Consider the following 18,686-nt stretch of genomic DNA (forward strand, 5'->3'; position numbering starts at 1 on the left):
GCATTGGGAAAAGTATGTGCCTGGGAAGTATTTTTAGTAGGACCTTGATATTTTTCCTTCACTCATGTCTTCGTTCTTCTTCTCTCATGCTCCCTACCTGCTCCCTCCCCCAGCCTGGAACAGTTAAATCTGCCACTGCCTGGAGGCTGTGCCAGCTTTCCTCCAGCCCTTGCCCAGCTTCCTGCCACTGCTTCTGAGTCTTTATCAAAAATCTCCTTCCAGATTTTCCCAGCAGAGGGGGCCCAGTCTCTGTTCCATCCCAAACTCTTTGAGAAGGAATCCAGGAACAGTGGGAATACCAGCAGCTTCCAGAAAAGGAACTGCCTGAACCGGCCCTGCTGCCTGTGGTTGGGTCTCTCCTTACTAGTCTGTTCCTAAAGAGGCCACTTGCCTTCTCAGCAAAGAAGATTCTCCTGCAAACCCCGGCACCACTGGGTAGGGTAACCTTGCTTGCCCGGTCAGCACGAGTCCCAGGCTCTCCCACCCTCCCACTGTTTAGTCTGTGACATTTGCTGAGGTTCCAGAATTGGCTCACTGCATACTTGGCATCTGAGGTCATCACTGATTCCCTGGGGCTCACTCTGGGTTTCCTTGTGCCCTGCACTTTAGAGCATCCTGGGCGTGTGGCTGTCTCTTTTTTCGGACTTCCCAGAGCCACATCCCAGTTTGTACAAGAACAAAGAACATTTCCAAATTAAACTAGGAAGTCTGGCAAGAGGGTCCATCTGTCCTTCCCAGCATATACTTAGCAGAGTGGGAGATCCTCAGCAGCCTTTTTCCTCTGGCTCAGGTCAACTTAACAGCCATTTACTGAGGTGCTCTCATGTTCTAGGTGGCCGAAGGAAATGAAGTGGAAAGGGAGATCCTGACCCTGACCTCTTTGTACTGAGTTGTAGGGCTCTGGCCATTTTTTAGTGATTCAAGGGTTGGGGGTCGTTATGTATGTGATGCAGCCTGACACTTCCCTAAACGTACATGTTTGTAGCTAGAAGGACTGTAGTTTGAATTCCAGTTCTCCCTCTTACTAGCTGTGTGAGCTTGGGGCAAACCACAGAACTTCTCTGAAACTCAGTCTCCTCCTCATCTCTAAAATGGAAGTAGTACTGTCTCATCACCAGGTTGCTGAGAGAATGCAATGAGATGTGTATAGAACTTCCAGGATGGTGCCTGGCCTCATAGATGTTCAGTAAATGCTTGTTATTACTGATTTCTTTGCCTCAGAAAAGGTCCACATCCATCTCTTCTGAGTACTAGGGACTCCAGAGGGGTGGAAGCATATAGGCAAACATTATGGAGAAACTTTTTCTAAGCAAGCTTCTTCTCTTTAATTGTCATTCAGCCAGCCAGCCAGGACAGTTAGTCAGCTTCCTGATGGAGCAGTGGTTTCTTCCTGGAATAATGAGTTCCCATAACCAACACAGCAGCCTCAAGCGACTAGCTCTGTCAAATTGTTCTTAGGCTTTCCCCTCCGACACTGAGGTAGCTTTCTAAGCAGGTGTAGTGGAAATAAAAGGATGCATTGTTCTCTATTCATATTATGTCAGAGGGATTGGATTAACCCTGACTTATTTGGAGCTGGGTGGTTTCTTACCCCACAGCCCACAGAAAACTGGCTCTGGTGTCTGGGTGTTCTCCTCTCTTCTCCTGGCACCCATAATTCCTCTGGCTTCTTATCACAGGTACAACATCTAGGCCTCTGAAGACTAAAACTTACAAAGTATCCAGGACATGATCCCCTTCCAAAAATGATACGTAGTTTTTCCCAGGATCTGAGACATGAAACAGAAGAGATTTTCTTGAAAAACCTACCTCCTTCACCTCCACCAACATAAAAATCAAGTACTAAAATTTTGTCTACATTGTTTCCAGTTAGCTCTTAATTTCCACCTTTTGGGGGAAATTTTTTTTTTTTTTATTGACTTTGTAATAATATTACATTAAAAAAATATATATATATATGAGGTCCCATTCAACCCCACCACCCCCACCCCACCTCTCCCCGCCCCAGCAACACTCATTCCCATCATCATGACACATCCATTGCACTTGGTAAGCACATCCCTGGGCACCTCTGCACCTCATGGTCAATGGTCCACATCATGGCCCATACTCTCCCCCATTCCATCCAGTGGGCCCTGTGAGGATTTACACTGTCCGGTGACTGCCCCTGAAGCACCATCCAGGGCAGCTCCATGTATTGGGGGAAATGTTTTTGTTGTTTTTTTCTTTTTTTTTTTTAGGAGGAACCAGGGATTGAATCCAGGACATGCAAAGCAGGTGCTTAACAACTGAGCTATACTTACTCCACAGAAAAGATTTTTTAAATTAAATTTTTATTTTGAGATAACATTAGATTCTCATGTAATTATAGGGAATAATACAGAGAGATCCCATATACCCTTTACCAGTTTCCTTCAATGCTAATACTGTGAAAATCTGTAGGATAGTATGATAACCAGGATATTGGTATTGAAACAGTCAAAGTATGGAACACTTCCATCACTGCAAGTGTTTAATTTGCAAGTTATTAGAGTTTTTTTTTGTTTTCTTTTTATTATTGATTTCTAGTTTGATTCTGTTTTGGTCAGAGAACACACTTTGTGTAATTTCAATTCTTTAATGTTTGTTGAGGTTAGTTTTTATGGCTCAGGATATGATCTGTCTTGGTATATAGCCCATGTGTATTCTCCAGCTGTTAGGAGGAATGTTATATAAATCTTGCTTAGATACTGTTATTTGATGACACTGTTGAGTTCTTCTATATTCTTGCAGATTTTTTGCTAGTTCTGTCAGTTATTCTGGGAAAAATGCTGAAGTCTCCAAATATGATTGTGTCTCTTCTTTCAGTTCTATCAATTTTTGCTTCAGATGTTTTACAGCTCTGTTGTTTGGTTCATACACATCTAGAATTGCTATATCTTCTTGGTAGATTGAACCTTTTATAATTATGTAATGTCCCTCTCTGTCTCTGATAAATTTCTTTGTTTTGAAATCACATTATTTGGTATTAATATAGCTGCTCCTTTCCTTTTGTTTACATTTGCATGTTATATGTTTTCCCACTCCTTTACTTTTTACTTGCGTATATGAATTTAAAATGAGTTTTTTTTTAAAGACAGCATATATTTGCATCATGTTTTTAAAATTTACTCTGCCTATCTCTGAATTTTAATTGGTTTATAACCATTAACATTTAATGTTATTATTGATATCTTAAGGCTTAAGTTTGCCATTTTATTTTTTGTTTTCTGTTCATATTGTTTTTTTTGTTTCTGTTTTCTCTTTCCTACCTTCCAGTGGATTATTTGAACTTTTTTTTTTCAGAATTCATTTTGATTTATCTATAGTGGTTTTTATTCTCTTTGTATGTTTAACTTTTCCAGTAGTTTCTAGGTATTACTATATATATATTTTTATAATCTACTAGTATCATCATCTTAACAGTTCCAGTCAGTATAGGAATTTTACATCTCTTTACTCTTCTGTTTATAATATAATTTTCTTAAATAAGTCTATAACGTACATTTAAAACCATATCAGACAGTGTTATAATTTTTACTTTGTTCATCAAACATAATTTAGAAAACTCAAGAGGAAAAGGGAAAGTATTGTTTTTACCCACATTTTTGGTTATGCATTTTTTTCTTCCTTTCTGATGCTTCAAGGTTGCTTCTTTTATCATTTCCTTTCTGTTTAGAGAACTTCCTTTAGCCATTCTTTTAGGGTAAGTCTGCTGGTGATAGGTTCTTTTTGTTTTCCTTTATCTAAGAATGACTTTATTTGTCTTTCATTCCTAAAGGATATTCGCACTGGATATAGGATTCTGAGTTAACAATTTTTTTCTTGTCTTTCAGCACTTGAAAAATGTTGTGCTACTTCCTCTAGCCTCTGTGGTTTCTGATTTTAAAAATTGCTGTCCTTCAAATAGCTTTTTTTCCTGTAGGTAAGGTGTCATTTCTCTCTCCCTGTTTTCAAGATATTTTCTTTGTGTTTAATTTTTGTAAGTTTGACTATGATGTTTCTTGGTATGGATTTCTTTGGGTTTATCCTGTTTGAGGTTTGCTCAGCATCTTGAATCTGTAAGTTTATATCTCTTGCCAAATAAGATTTTAGCCATTATTTTTGGAAGTATTTTTTCAGCTTCACTCTTTTTCTCCTCTACCTCTGGGATTCCAATGACATGAATGTTAGCTCTTTTATTATACTGCTCTGAGGCACTCTTCTTTTTTTTTTTTTTTTCTCCCTTCTTCAGTTTATTTCTCTCTGTTATTCTGATTGGGTAATTTCAATTCACTGATTCTTCTGTTTCCTTTATGCTGCTGCTAAGCCTATCCACTGAGCTCTTTTAAAATTTTGCTAATTACATGTTTCAGTTCTAGAATTTCCATTTGGTACTTCTTTATTTCTTGTTTTTTTGTTATGACTTTCTATTTTTTTGTTAGTTTGTTGTTGAGGCTCTATATCTATCATTTGTTTCAAGTATGTTTGTTATTACTCATTGAAGCATTTTAACCATGTCTGCTTTAAAACCTGTGTCAGGTAATTGTACCAACTCTGTCAACTTGGTGTTGGCATGTATCAATTGTGTTTATTCAGTTCGTGATGTTCCTGTTTCTTGGTAGTTGAGTGGTTTTCAATAGAAATTTGGACATTTTTGTTAGTATGCAACTTTGGGTCTTAGTAAAACATTCTGTTTTCCCTGCTTTCCGCCAAAAACACTATACCCAGGAGGGGGTGTTGCCTTATTACTCTCAGGTGATGGTAGAAGTCCACTTTCCCTGCTTGACCTCCATTGACACCTGAAGTTACCAGAGCTTACTTGTTACTGCTGGGTGAGGGTGGGAGTACCAGCACCCCACTGAGACCATTGAGGTGAGTGGTGGTTGACAGTCTTGACTCTCCACCAGGCCACATCTGAAACCACTACAGTGGAGAGAGGGATGAGCACCTCATTACTGCTGGATGGGGGTAAAACTCCAAGCTCATCGAGTGGTCTCCACTGATACCAAGGGAGGGTGGAAGGGGGATTATCTCTGGGAGGGGATGAAATCTGGGCTTCCTACTTGACTTTTTCTGGCACCAACCCAAAAGGGTAGTTGGGATGCCTGCTTACAGCCTGACAAGGGTAGAAGTCTAGGCACCTACTTGCCCTTTTCTGGCATGAGTGGGAATATGGCCACATTTTTTCCTCTGATTTTTCGCTAGAGTAGATTGGGTTGTCTAAAAGTTTCTGCCCTGCTAGGCTACCCCATTTCTGGTCCTTTGGCTAGAAAGAGCAGGCTTTTCTTGGGACTTTTTTTTGGTCTGTACCCATTGCCTTATCCAAGCTACTGTCTTCTCTAGTTCCAAGTCTGAGATTCAGGAGGAAAAACAAAAACACAGAGAACTCACTAACTCATGCTTTTCTGGTTCCAGGATCCCTAGCTGGTTTGCCTTCCTCTGTCCAATTTTCAGAGTCTTCTTATGTTTGTTTTATGTATCATGTCCAGGGTTTTTAGTTTTACTTAGTGGGAAGACTAGGGAAAAACATTTCTATTTCATCCTCCTGTTTGGGGAAAAGATTTTTTATGAAAAGACCATCTTCTGATCTGGATACTTCTTGTAATTCAAATAACCCCCAATTCTGTCCCAAACTTTGTCCCCCCATACAGTTTTAATGAAGAAAATTCACTTACTATGTGAGAAAATGACCCCATTAAAGTTGTATCAGCAGGGGCAAGTTTGTCTTATGGCTTCCTCACTTTCATTGGGATCCATTCAGATACTTAAATTACTGCCACAGGTGAAGGCTTAAGTTAAAAAAAAAAAAATTAAATAGCTCCTTATGCCCCAACTGTAGTTGCTTCATTATTCTGCAGGAGTAGACTTCCTCGGCTGTTCCAGGCCCCAGAACCATGGAGTGGGCTGTTCTCTGTCCTCCTTGACCTTCTGTCCTCCTCCACCCCAATGCTTTTTTGGCTGGAGCAGACCTATGTGTCACATAAAGTCATAGGCACAGCTTCTAAAACCCTCTTCTGGGAGATGGGTTTTGTGGGAGCTGCATCTTCCCTCTCCAAGACGACTGGGATCTTTAAAGGCAGGCTGGGTGTGGACTGGCTAAAAAATCCCTGGGACCTTGTTTCCTACTCTGAGCCTTTGAGGTCAGGGCCTGAATATAGTGGGAAAAATGTGAAACATTTCGGTCACTGGTGGACATTCAACCTCAAGCATCAAGCACAAAGTGTGTAATGTAAAGGAGTTGAATTTGTTTAAAGTCTTGTTACTTAAACTGAAAAAGGTAAGTTCAGAAGAATGAGATTACTTCCAATTTCCCATCCTTAAAACTTTTTCTCCTGGTGACTCTCAGTCGTGCTTATTACATTTTCTGAAATTGTATTACTGTATAGTTCTTTCTTTCATTGCTGTTACTATATTATAAAAACAAGAATGCTTTTTTTTGCTCCATTTCTTATTATGTTTTTTTCCTCTAGAATTATTTATTTATTTTTCACAATATTGTGGTATTATGTGTCAGTATCTTATAGTCTAGTGTCGAAGAACTTAAGACATTGCAGCTTAGGATATTATTTTTGAATTAGGTGTACCAGAGCTTCAAATAAGGAGAGGGATATGGAGAATGCTTTATAAATTGTCAATTGGTAGAAAGATATTATTGTTATATCAGAATTAGTAAAATGTGTTTGTTTTTTTAAAATCATGGAAACACTTTAAAAGGTTGTTTGCTAGAGGAATACATGATGACCTTGTGGTTTGGACTTTGTCATTTTTAGAATTCCCTTGGTGGCTTCCAGACATAACATCCACTAAAGAAGATGAAGGATCCCTCCCAAGAACATTCCATGGTTCTGATCTTGATTTTAAAATAGTTATAAGTGTAATAGGAAAAATATTCATAAAAAATAACGTAATACATTTATTATAGGACAAGTTTTGAAAGCAAGACCCAAAGAAAGAGCCAGGCATTTAGCCTGAAAAACGGGGCTCAAAAGGTGGACCAGAGGAAGGGGGGGGTATGGGCTTGGTTAAAACAACTTCCCTGGGTGGCCCTGTCACCTGCCTTGAGGGGGCACCCACAGTTCCCTGCTGGCTAAACATTTTGGAGGCATTCTGGCATTTGCAGCCAGGGCAGGTAGGAGGGAGAGAGCAAAGACAGAGCAGGTGTGGGCAGGGTGGGGATGCTGCAGCCAGCAGGAAGGACCAGCTGATGGAGCCATTGGTTCTTTCTTCTTAACCATTGACCTTCCCTGGTGGCAGCAAAGCACATCACTGTTGGGGGCTATGCCCTGTCCTGAGAACATGGCTGGAATGAAAAGACAGATCTGATTGGCTCTACTTCCAGCTGGTGACCAGGGTGATGTGCTTAAAGTGCCCCAGGAGGCAGAGACAGAGCCCCAGAGAGGGAGAGAGGGAGAAATGGGGAGGGAGAGAGGGAGAAATGGGAGAGAGAGAGAGAGAGAGAGAGAGAGAGTCAGACAGAAGCAGGGAGATCTGACCTGGGGAGAGTTATATGGGGAAACATATGCATCAGTTTTCTTTTTAAAATGGAATGGTGGAAAATGAGTGCATAAGCATAATTCATGTAATTCATTTGCATTTGTAAAAGTGGCTTCAGCCCTAAAGAGAGGCTGGTTAGATTTGCTGGGAAAAACCATTTCAGCCATTGACTGCATCCTTAAACCTGGGAGGCAGCTTGGTTATTTACAAACTACAGATGACAAAATTGATTAATTATACAAGCCTCCCTTTCTACATCTATAAATTGTACCGATTCATCTGATGTGTGCTATTTGACCCCACTGAATACATAGTCCCACAACTGAGGCTGAGAGGAAGGAGGGGAATCCAGGGCCCAGGAGGGTGGGCTGCCTGTTCCCCCTGCACCTTGGAGGTCCCGCTGCCCTGGAGGATCCCTGTGAACCCACAGGAGCAGGGAGGGGAGCAAGGAGAAAAGAGGGACTGATCTGCTCACAGGTTTCATTCACTTACCCAGTATCTGCCAAGCTTTGACCATGTGTCAGGGACTGATCCAGGGGTGGGAGTAAAATGGTGAATGAAGTCCCTACCCACAGGGACTTACCTCTAGGGGGTGACAGATAATAAAGAAATACAAGTATGACACAGGATAAGAAGATGATAAATAATATGGAAGAAAGCTTCAGTAGAGTAAGGGACTGGAGAGTTACGGAGATGGAGTGGGTTGTTTAAAGTTGGGGGTCAAGGAAGCCCCCTCTGAGGAATGGCATTGGAGCAGAGGCCTCAGAGAAGAGGGGGAGCCATGGGACTTTGTGGGCAGAGGGCCTTCCAGGCAGAGGGAGCAGTAAGTCCCAAGGCTCTGAGGCTGGCATGTGCTCCCTGTGTGCCAGAAACACCAGGAAGGCTGGAATGATGAAAGCAGAGGGAGCAAGGGGTGACAGGGATGTGATTGGAGTGGAAAGCTGGTGCTGCATCTTTTAGGATCATTCTACTTGTTGTAATGTACCTTTACTGTAAAGGAGTTGCATCTGATTAAATTTCTACTTTGTTATTAAAATGGTAAAGATTTGGTTCTGAATTAGCCAGGAATACAATGAACCATGGGCTGGTACAGTCTGACTCATGCATTTAAAATATCACTCTGTCAGGTGGATGAGAATTGTGGTTGATGGTACAGATGCAAGAGTGTCCTTTGTGAGCTAGAGCAGATATACATCACTATTGCAGGGTAGTGGGAATGTGGAGGAGCATGGGAAAAATAAAACTGGAGTGACCTGTGGACTATTGCTAACAGCAATGGTAATATTCATGCATCTATGCCAAAGATGTACTGTGTTGATTAAAAAAAGTGTGCTGAATGTATGCTATGGACCATGACTGGTGGTAATAGTATGATGATATTATCTCACAGTCTGTAACAAATGTTCCATTATGGTGTGGTGTGCTGATGAAGGAGTATTGTATGGGCATTCAGCACATGAGCATGATTTTTTCGTAAGTTCACTATTTCTGTAGTAAAAATATACTTAAAAAATAATAAAGTGGATTGGGGGGAAATACACTATATATGAGACATGGGCTATAGTTAGTAGTAATATTTTGGCAATGTCCTTTCATAATTTGTAACAAATGTCTCATTATAATGCAAGGTGTTGGAAGTTGGTTGATGTAGGGGACCCCTGTATGATATTATGCATGTTTGTTTTGTAAGTTCACAACTTTTACTATACACTTTTTGTTTATGTGTGTTTATATGTGAGTGATATATTTCAATAAGTTTTTTAAATGAAAAAAAAAAAATCCCTCTGACCTTTGGTCAACAATGAGTCTGTCCTGGGTGGGAGAATGGGAGCAGGGGTATAAGTTCCACAGCCTTTTCATTCATTCAAGCTGATGAGCAAGGGCATGGCTTGGACACATGGGTGGAAGTGGGGATGGTGAAAAGGAATTGGATTCAGGACAGAACTGAGAGGTGACCCGAGTGAATTCCAGTTCCCTTCCACACTCGGGCTTCCTTGAGACTAGGTAGCAATGGCCTCCTCCACCAGGAAAATGGAGCCCAGGTGGAAAGATGCTCCCAGGACATTGTCCTCTCATTATCCTGTTCTGGGAAACGCACAATGATGGAAGGAAGGTGTGGGAGGCATGGCCTGGCTTGCCTGAACCCTGGGCTGAGCTGAGGGCCCTGTTCCTGCCCGTCCAGCAGAGTGACTGTGTACTGTCACCTCGGTGTATAGGTGAGGAGACCGAAGCTCCTTGTGATGAGAATTAGAAGGAATTTATAGGGACATGGAAAGCTTTTTGATATAATCAGGAATAAAGAACACTGATTCTGCTCTGTACCTGGAATGCATGTGGCCAGTGCTGAGGGGACCCAGCTGAGTCTTTAGTGGTCAGCATGGGGTTATTTTCTCTCCTGTAAATTTTCTCTTGATGTATGTTGTTTATGTGGTTTGAAAAGAAGTAAATCATTCCCATTCCATGGGATTAGGCCAAAAAGTAATTGAATTACTCAAACTATTTGGAGAAATAGCCTCTTATTGCATTGAAGAAGCAGCCAGACTGCAAATATCACTCACAATCTTGGCAGAAGGTCTGTGAGTTAAGGGAGGACTTTGCCCACTGGGATAATTTCTGCCTCTCCTTTATTCAGGAGTGCCTTCGCTTTGGAGGGGGTGCCTGGGGAATTTTCTCTTAACTTCCGGCGTGTCCTAATGAATTTCCAAACATTCTTTACAGCTTAAACCATTCTCAGTCTCCAGGCGGCCTCCTCATAGACAAAGACTCTGAAGTTTACAAGATGCTTCAGGAGAAACAGGAGTTAAACGAGCCCCCGAAGCAGTCCACTTCATTCCTGGTTTTACAGGAAATTCTGGAGTCTGAGGAGAAAGGTAATCAGCCCGGGGTGTGGGCAGACGGTCTTGTTCAAGGTCTGGGGTGAGGGTCAGCTATTCTAAAACACAGGTGAGCACTGCTGGGAGTGGGAGGAAAGAGCACTGAGTGCTGTGAACTGCATGGGCCTTTTTCTGTTTTGTCTTTTTTTTTTAAGGATACATAGATTACACAAAATGTTACATTAAAAATATGAGGTTCCCATATACCATCATTCCCCGCCCCCAACAACAATAAATGCTTTCATCAACATCCACATGTAAAAAGATCATTGCTGGGGAATGGGGAAAAGGGTTTGATGTTGGGTATATGGGAGTCCCCTATATTGTATATGTGACTTTACTGGGATCTAAAACTTTTTTGAAGACAAAATTAAAAATTAAAAAAAAAATAGGATGTAGACACTGAGGAAGTGTCTGAATGGAAGAGATTTGCCTTGCCACAGTACATACAGGGCAACACCTGTTACAGTGATGGAAGGCAAAAACGTCAAAAACAAAGTTTTATGATGTTTTTCATTTTTTAATACCCCAATTTATTTTGGTTTTTCTAAATTATTATGTGTTCTATTTCTAATCTTTAAACCTATCATTACTATTTCATTTTCCTACTAATTGAATTTGGCAATATATTAGGCTTCGTTTTGGAGGAAGTTTTGGATCACAGAGTGGTTCACCTGTGGCTCGGGAGGAGCACTGGTGTGAGGTGTCATCGATGGGGAACACATGAGTGGGAGGGAGTTCTCCAGGGCATGTCTCTAGGGTATATAAAAATGTTCAGCTATTCATTGGGAATGGTCATAGTAGTTAGAGTTAACATACTACAAATGAGGGAGTGCTGAATTCCTAGCCTGGGAGCTCTGTCACATTCCTCAATTGAACAGCAACAATCCCAGAAGTGCAAGAGCAAAGACCAGGGCGTGGGCCTTTGAAATGCTAAAAACTCTTTTAACAAAAGAGGGTGAGATCAAGATTGAGAGGCCCTGACCGGACCTTACTTTCTGGCCTTTGTTTAAGAAGCCCAGTACCTGGCTGTTTCCTCTCACAGGTGCATTAGAATGCAGAGATCAGGGTGAACTTGACTGTGTGGGATTTTGTTGTTCTGTCCTTTGGCCTGTGGCTTGAGCCCACAGACCACATTCTTGCGAGTGGTGGGTGAAGGCCAAGGACGGCAATAGGCAGAATGAAAATGAATCTGCAGCAGGATGAGGGCCAGGCACTGGCTTTCACTTTCGGGCCTTTTGTTCTTGCCCTAGCATGGGGGGGGTGACATCTAGAGGGTCTGAGTCCCCAGTTTGGCCACGTCCTCAGCATGTGACCTTAGATGAATCTCTGAATCACTCCAGGCCTGTTTTCTCCTCTGTCAACTGGGGATAAAAATCCTTTCCTCAAAAATTGTTGTGAGGCTCAAATATCACAAATCTTGCAAAATAGTTATCACTGTGACCAGTGCAGAATAGGTCCTTGATAATTATTATTGTGTTTGAAACTGTCCATGTTGGCCCTTGCTTCTCCATGGTGCCAGCTCTGTGCCCGAGGGGCCCGAGGCAGCTGGGGCCACCCTGCGTGGTTCTGCAGGCCTTAGGAGATAGCCTTTGCATTGTAGATGTATGGACTTTATATTTTGTTTTCTAATTTTCAAGCAGCTAACCATAAAGGTGTCTTAACAGCAATAGTATGTTGTGAGGAGTTGGTGACAAGGAAATGTTTAAGAAGGGCTGCCTTTTTTCTCCTTCTCTCAGAGGCCACCTGTGGAGCAGCAGCCTCCTTGCTCGTCCACCGCCCAGGTTATTGTTAACAGGTGCCTCCTGTGGGTCTCCTGAGCAGCTGGGCTGCTAAAGACTTCCCTGGAGAGTTGGGTTTTGGGCCCCCTCCTGGTCCCCCACCACGCCCAGCCCTCTGCACTCTGCCTTTGCCCCTTTCCAGGCTCCTTCTGCTGCTCTCTCCTCTCGCTGTGTGCCCCCTGCACTTGGGAGATACATCTGGGGTTTCTGACAGGGAGAGACCCACCTGTGTCAGGCTTCAAAGGAATTGGTGGTGTGCTCTGGGGAGCCATGAGGGTTAGAGCACCTGTGGAAGAGTTACCTACCTCCTAAGCCCCCGGCTGCAGATTCAGCTTCCTGGGGAGTCCTTTCTGAGCTAAAAATTCCTCTAATGCACATACCCAATACCTTTGCTTCCCCCACATTTGCATGGGTTCTTTAGAAAGGGTAATAATTTACATCCACAGGAAATTAGGAAGAAAGTGCTTTTTTTTTTTTTAATGCTAAAAGGGTATTGTTTTACCAGCAGTTTCCCCCCTTTGCTTGTTGGGAATTAACTGAGCCCTAGCATCTCTTAAGTTCTAGTATTAAGCCCCACTGATGTAGGACTCGGGGGCCAACCCTGGGGGAAGGCAGCTTTGTCAAAATGCTTGAGGAAATACAACTTATTCTACTCTAAGTTGGTGTGGAACCCTTAACTAAAGAGAGTAAAAGCCCACCCCATATGAATTAGGACAAGGAAAAATGTTTCAGAGCTCATCTGGTCAAATGCCCTCATGTCACAAAAGGACGTAAGGCCCCAAGATCACTGAGCTGCCCTGATGAAGAGTTGGCAGCTCCATTAGTTCATCAAGATCTGGGCTTCTTCCATCCTGTGCTCCATCAGCTAAGCCCATGGCTGCCATTCTCAAGGTTGCCACATAGTTCTAGCTGGCAGCTGGAGTTCCAGCCATCATGTCCACTTCCAGGCATCAGGAAGGAAGAAGAGGGAAAGGGCAAATTGGTGACTCCTTTCAGATGAGACAGCTTTCTCCTTCCCAGAAGTCCCCTACCACTTCCATTTGTATTTTATTTATTTTTATTTTTTTCAAAGATACTTAGATTATACAAACGTCACATAAAAATATAGGGGAGTTCCATATGCTCCGTTCTCCACACCTCCCACACCTCCTTCATTAGTGAGGTACATTCATTGCAATCCATTTATATATTATTGACCACAATTTAATCACATGGCCACACATAGTTGCAAGGGAGTCTGGGAATTAGAGGGTTTTCCCTCTCCTAGGCTGGATGTTTTTTTGGCTACAAAGGAAACCAGGATTTTCCTAAAAAGGAAGGAAATAATGCTTATTGCAGTCTCTCCCGTACCTCCTAATGCAACAGGATAAATCCCATCCAAACATCTACCACATGCAGAACGCTCTCTGTGAAGGGAACGTGAATATCACTACCTGTTTTCATTTGAGATGAGATGTGTAGATTTTAGGGCATTGTCTGGTACATAGTAAAAGCAATCAAATCAGAAAGGCCTCTGGCTCTGAAAACAGTACTGCTGTTTAGAAAGAGCACCGCATCCACCATCTCATGAAAACAGTACTGCTGTTTAGAAAGAGCACCGCATCCACCATCTCACCTGTTATGAGACTTGAGTCAAGTCGCTCATCTCTCTCAGCCCTATTTCTGCACACATCAAGTGAGGCTAACAATAGTGAGGTCACACAACTGTTGAAAGGGTTAATGGAAGCTGTCCTTGTACTAGGCAAGAGCCAATGCTCAGTCAGTGAGCTCCCTGCAGGAGTTTGGGAGAGGGCTGCTGCTGCAGACTTGGTGCTCAACCTCTCCCAGATCATGGATGATTGTCTGGTGCTAAGTTAAGGACCATTAGCCTGATTCTATGGGTAGTGGTGAGCCATGGAAGGCTGATGAGCAGTGGAGTGGATAGGAAAAAAGCTGAGCTTTATTTAACTCATTTTTTTTTAAAGCTTTGATATATAGAATGGACTGGAGAAGGGAAATTGGGAGCTCCTATTTTCACTGTAAACCAGTTGAGAGGAAAGGAAGAATTTCTTTAAATTTGCTGTATTGGTTGAATGAGAGATAAATTGAGCCAGCAGGTGGTGCTGCAGGGTTGGAATTGGGTTGGACAAGCAGCCTCTGCCCCAGCCGCGTCCATCTATGTGGTGTTCACTCTTCATTCCAGAAGGTGATGTGGATTCTTCTGACACATGGGGCTCTTATTTCCCTCCTCGGCTTCTCTCCTTTCACCCTCCTGCATCCCCCCCTTTCCTGGCAGTTGTTTGCTGACTGATTTATGTGAAAAGCAGCTCACTTGGCCCCAGGATGCTGTCTTTGTCCTGTGACATTAAGAATTGAAGGCGGTCCTGAGGTGCTGCCCTGCTACTCTATTGTGAGTTTTGGGTGGGAGTCCTAGACTCTCTTCACACAAGGGACCCTGACCTTGTTGGGCAGGTCCCCAAGTTGCTCGGCTGTACCCTTCTTTTCCTAGGGAGTAGGCAGCAAGGGGCTCCAGGGCCGTCAGCCGTCACCTGAGAGGGCCTGTTTGGACAGAAGCAGGATACTTGGAGAAGCCTCACACCCAAGCCCATCCCTCAACCCTCTAGGCAGGGCCAGGATTAGGGCGAGGTGAGCAAGGCCCTCACCTCAGGTACAAAATTTCAGGCGGCACCAAAAATCTCAGTAATTAAGATTTATAATATTCTAAGGTGATATTTTAAAAATAAAAATTCATGCAAAAAAAACACAACACCCACAACCACCTGTAATTAACAAAATTGGGGCTGTGGCCAAGGAGGGAAAGAATATTTGGGAAGGACAGAAAAAGGTGCCTTGGATAACCCAAGCGCCTTGGGGATTTCTCTGTGTCTGCTGATGGGGCAGAAGCAAACCTTCTTCTAGAATTTGTAGTCTGGTTGCACCATCATATGTCACAACTTAGAACAGTGGAAAACCTGGAGCTTCCTAATTTCTGCTCCCTCTCATGTGTTGCCAGATAGACATCTGGAACCAGTGCAGGGAGTTCCCAGCATTGTTCAGGGGAAACCTGGGAGGCTGTGCCATGAACACCCATGATAAGGTTGTTGTAAGTCCCAGGGTGCTTGTTTTTCCCCATAAGCGAGCAGCATACCTTAAACTACAACTTAAGCTACTCTCCCACTGTGTTAGTCAGCAGTGGCTTGTAACAACAAATCCATTCCTTGCTCGTGTTATGTGAGAGCTGCTGGCCAACTGTGACTTCATGGGGCTTGACGGGCTGGGCGTGGAACCACATGTCTTCTAATTCTAGGAGCCAAGTGGAGGGAGCAGCCACCATATGGGGTGTGCTGTTCCCATGGCAGAGGGCAGAAGGTACATGCAGACAGGGCCAAACTGCACAAGTGATTGGATGTAGCTCACATCATGTTCCACTGGAAAGTCATGTGGCCAGACCCACAGTTAGTGGGATGGAGGTGTGTACTCTACCTCGAGCAGGGTTTCTCATCCTCAGTACTACTGACATATTGGCAGCTGGTTGTGGGACTGTCTTGTGCATTTTAGGATGTGTAACAGCATCCCTGGTCTCTACCCACTAGAGGCTAGTAGCCCCTTTCCCCCACCAAGTTGTGACAATCAAAAATGCTCCCTACTGGGCAAAAACACCTCCAGTTGAGAACCACAGATTTCAAGGGAAGTATGGCAAGGGTGGAGAGGGTTTGGGTAACTGTGGATAAAATCTGCTACACAACCCATACCCCTTGTCTGAACATATGTCTCAATTTTTGGTTCAAATGCACTGCTCAACATATAGAGACTCATTTTGTAAAAGGGCAAGAGAGCCAGGGCCCACATCTGTCAGCCCCAGGACTGCCCAGCTTGGCAGCAGTTATGGGATGACCCTCTCCTCATACAGAAAGCCATTTCCTTGCTCTGGTCCAGTGGTTCCCAAGGGCTCATTCCAGGACCAGCACCATCAGCAGCACCTGGGAGCTTATTAGAAATGCAAATTCTTGGGTCCTACCCTAGACCTACACAATCAGAAACTCTAGGGGTGAGGCCCAGCAATCTGTTTTAATAGTCCTCCAAGTGATTTTGATGCATAATGTTTGAGAACAGCTGCTTTGGTCTGAACAAATAGGTTTTGGCCATAGGTATAGAACAATATCTCCTGGGGTTCCAGCACCTGGAAATATTGGTTCAACAGGTCTGGGGTAGGGTCTGGCCAGATGCCCATTCAAAACCATCACTGGCATAGAGACTTCTCTAGTTTCTTGTGCCAAAGCACAGACCATCATGTACTTGCCATGGCATTTCATCACTCATTTCATGTATTTATCGAGCTGCCTTCATTTCCTAAGCCTTGTGCAAAGCTCAGTGTGGTATTAAAAAGTAAATGAAACAAGAATTTTCTGTCCAGTTAGGGAGACATGAAATTAGCTAATGACAATAATCCTGGTAGGCCATATCACAGTTAAAAAACAACAGCAACAAAATGATGTGGAAGCACAGCCAGCTGAATATATAGTAATAATGGTAATATTAATAGCTACCATTTTTTGAGGCTGACCATGTGCCAGGTACTGTGAGATGGCTTTATGTATATTTTCTCCTCCGTTTGTATAACAGTGAAGGGAAAAATGATCTCCTGTTTTAAGAAAAGTAAACTGAGGATCAGAGAGCTTAAGTAACTTGCGAGGGATCACACAACATAGTCACACCTGTTTGACTCCAGAGCCCATGACCTTGCTCGATCATTTTGTGACTCTGAAAGAGCTAAATGATGTTTCCTCACTTCTGCCTTTCCTGGACAACCTGAGTGTTTTCTTCATTTTAGGGGATCCCAACAAGCCCTCAGGATTCAGAAGTGTTAAGGCTCCAGTCACCAAAGTGGCTGCATCGATTGGAAATGCTCAGAAACTGCCCATGTGTGACAAATGTGGCACTGGCATCGTGTGAGTACCTGCCTCCCCAGTGCTTGGGCGTCCTGGTGGTTGGGTCAACCATGAAAATGTGGGAAGTGATTTGGGTATGAAGGAGAAAAGTCCTGCTGGGAAAAATGGAGAGAGGAGGTCGGGTGGGTTGCGTGCTGCCAAGCCAGGAGGAGAAGGTTGTGAACATGTGTGACAGAGCGAGCAGGGCTGCTCTGTGGAAGTAGGAGGGGCTTCTCTGGGGGCTTCAAGAGTAAGTCCTGTTAGGGCTGAAGGCCAGTTGGGAGTGCAGCTCCACCCTCCGACAGGCCTCTCCGGCCTGCCCAGGCATGACTCGAGTAGAACCTTGGTGCTGCCTGCAGGAGCTTGTCACTAACGGAGAGCCTTTCCCCCTTCCCTCCCGCAGCGGCGTCTTTGTGAAGCTCCGGGACTGTCACCGCCACCCTGAGTGTTATGTGTGCACCGACTGTGGCACTAACCTGAAACAGAAGGGCCATTTCTTTGTGGAGGATCAAATCTACTGTGAGAAGCATGCCCGAGAGAGGGTCACGCCCCCTGAGGGCTACGACGTGGTCACCGTGTTCCCCAAATGAAGCAGGGAGGGCTGCCCTGACCACTGATCTCCAGCAGGTTCCTGCTGTGGTTTGTCCTCTAAATGTTCTGGCCTTCTTCTCTCTTGAAAGCTCTGTGCTTTCCTTGGTTTAACCTCTTCTTACTAAAGGTTGAGTCCTCCAGCCTCTGCTAAATGACTCACACTGGCTGTGTGGTGCCTGCTTGTACAACTAACAGGAGATTGTTTGGTTTGATGTCCTCTGGCCTGCATCACCGTAGCTCCTCCTTGCCCCAGTTCTTCTCTATTGCAAATGGACATCAGCTAAATTTGAACCAAATGGAATTTAATGTCTGAGATTGATTTCGTTTTTACTAAATAAATTTACAGACTCCAAATAGTGTGATGTATTATTATTGGACCATTTGTCCTTTTTCCCTGCCTCAAACCTGATGGGATTTCTGAGGCCCTACTCTTGCTTGAGGTTATTTCCTTCTCTGAGATTTGTAAGCCTTTTAAAGCCCAGGTGTGAGAAAACTGGCCTCTGAATGAGCCATGTTCTTATATTTCTTTGTAGCTAACGTGAGATACTTGGTCATCTTTTAATGAAATGATGTTTTCTTCACACCTGGCTGTTCTGGGGATTATTGGAAGAAACAAAAGCTTCTCAAATGATAGATGGGACGCTTTACCAGGAGACTGTAAAATATTTCCTGGCAAGTCCCTCTCCAGGCTGGTTGCTGTCATCACAACTCCCTCTCCTTTGTGAAGGGAAACAAACTCCAGAGACATGGCCAGTGGCACTCAACCTGCAGAGAGCTCAGGGCAATGGTAAATGCCTCCTGTTCACAGAAGACTGGAAATCCTGCCTGTTGAGGAGCCTGAGCCATGGACCTGACGTCACCATAGGCCATCTCTAGTGACTAATTCCAGATGGAGTCATTTGCTCAAAGCAGTGGTGCCCCCATTCGAGAGACTGAGACTCAACTATGGTAAAGAAATGTAGATAGGGCACTCCAGCCCACACCACTTTCTCCAAAGGGGCAAATCATCAACCTGTCCAAAGTTTTCACCGCTAGGGGGT

The 18,686-nt window shown here is 43.7% G+C and overlaps 1 protein-coding gene across 1 annotated transcript in view; it reads left to right on the forward strand.

Annotated features, from left to right (window-relative positions):
• PDLIM1 (PDZ and LIM domain 1) overlaps positions 1 to 18,000 on the forward strand; it is a 41,590-nt gene extending 23,590 nt beyond the window's left edge. The window contains exons 5-7 of the mRNA XM_004456935.5: positions 10,213 to 10,364; positions 16,959 to 17,076; positions 17,459 to 18,000. Of these exons, the coding sequence (XP_004456992.1) occupies positions 10,213 to 10,364; positions 16,959 to 17,076; positions 17,459 to 17,645 (457 nt within the window). The 3' untranslated portion in view covers positions 17,646 to 18,000. The remainder of the gene's footprint in view (positions 1 to 10,212; positions 10,365 to 16,958; positions 17,077 to 17,458) is intronic.
• The last annotated feature ends 686 nt before the right edge of the window (positions 18,001 to 18,686 follow it).

This window comes from Dasypus novemcinctus, chromosome 6, assembly GCF_030445035.2.
Source record: "Dasypus novemcinctus isolate mDasNov1 chromosome 6, mDasNov1.1.hap2, whole genome shotgun sequence".
NCBI lineage: Eukaryota > Metazoa > Chordata > Mammalia > Cingulata > Dasypodidae > Dasypus > Dasypus novemcinctus.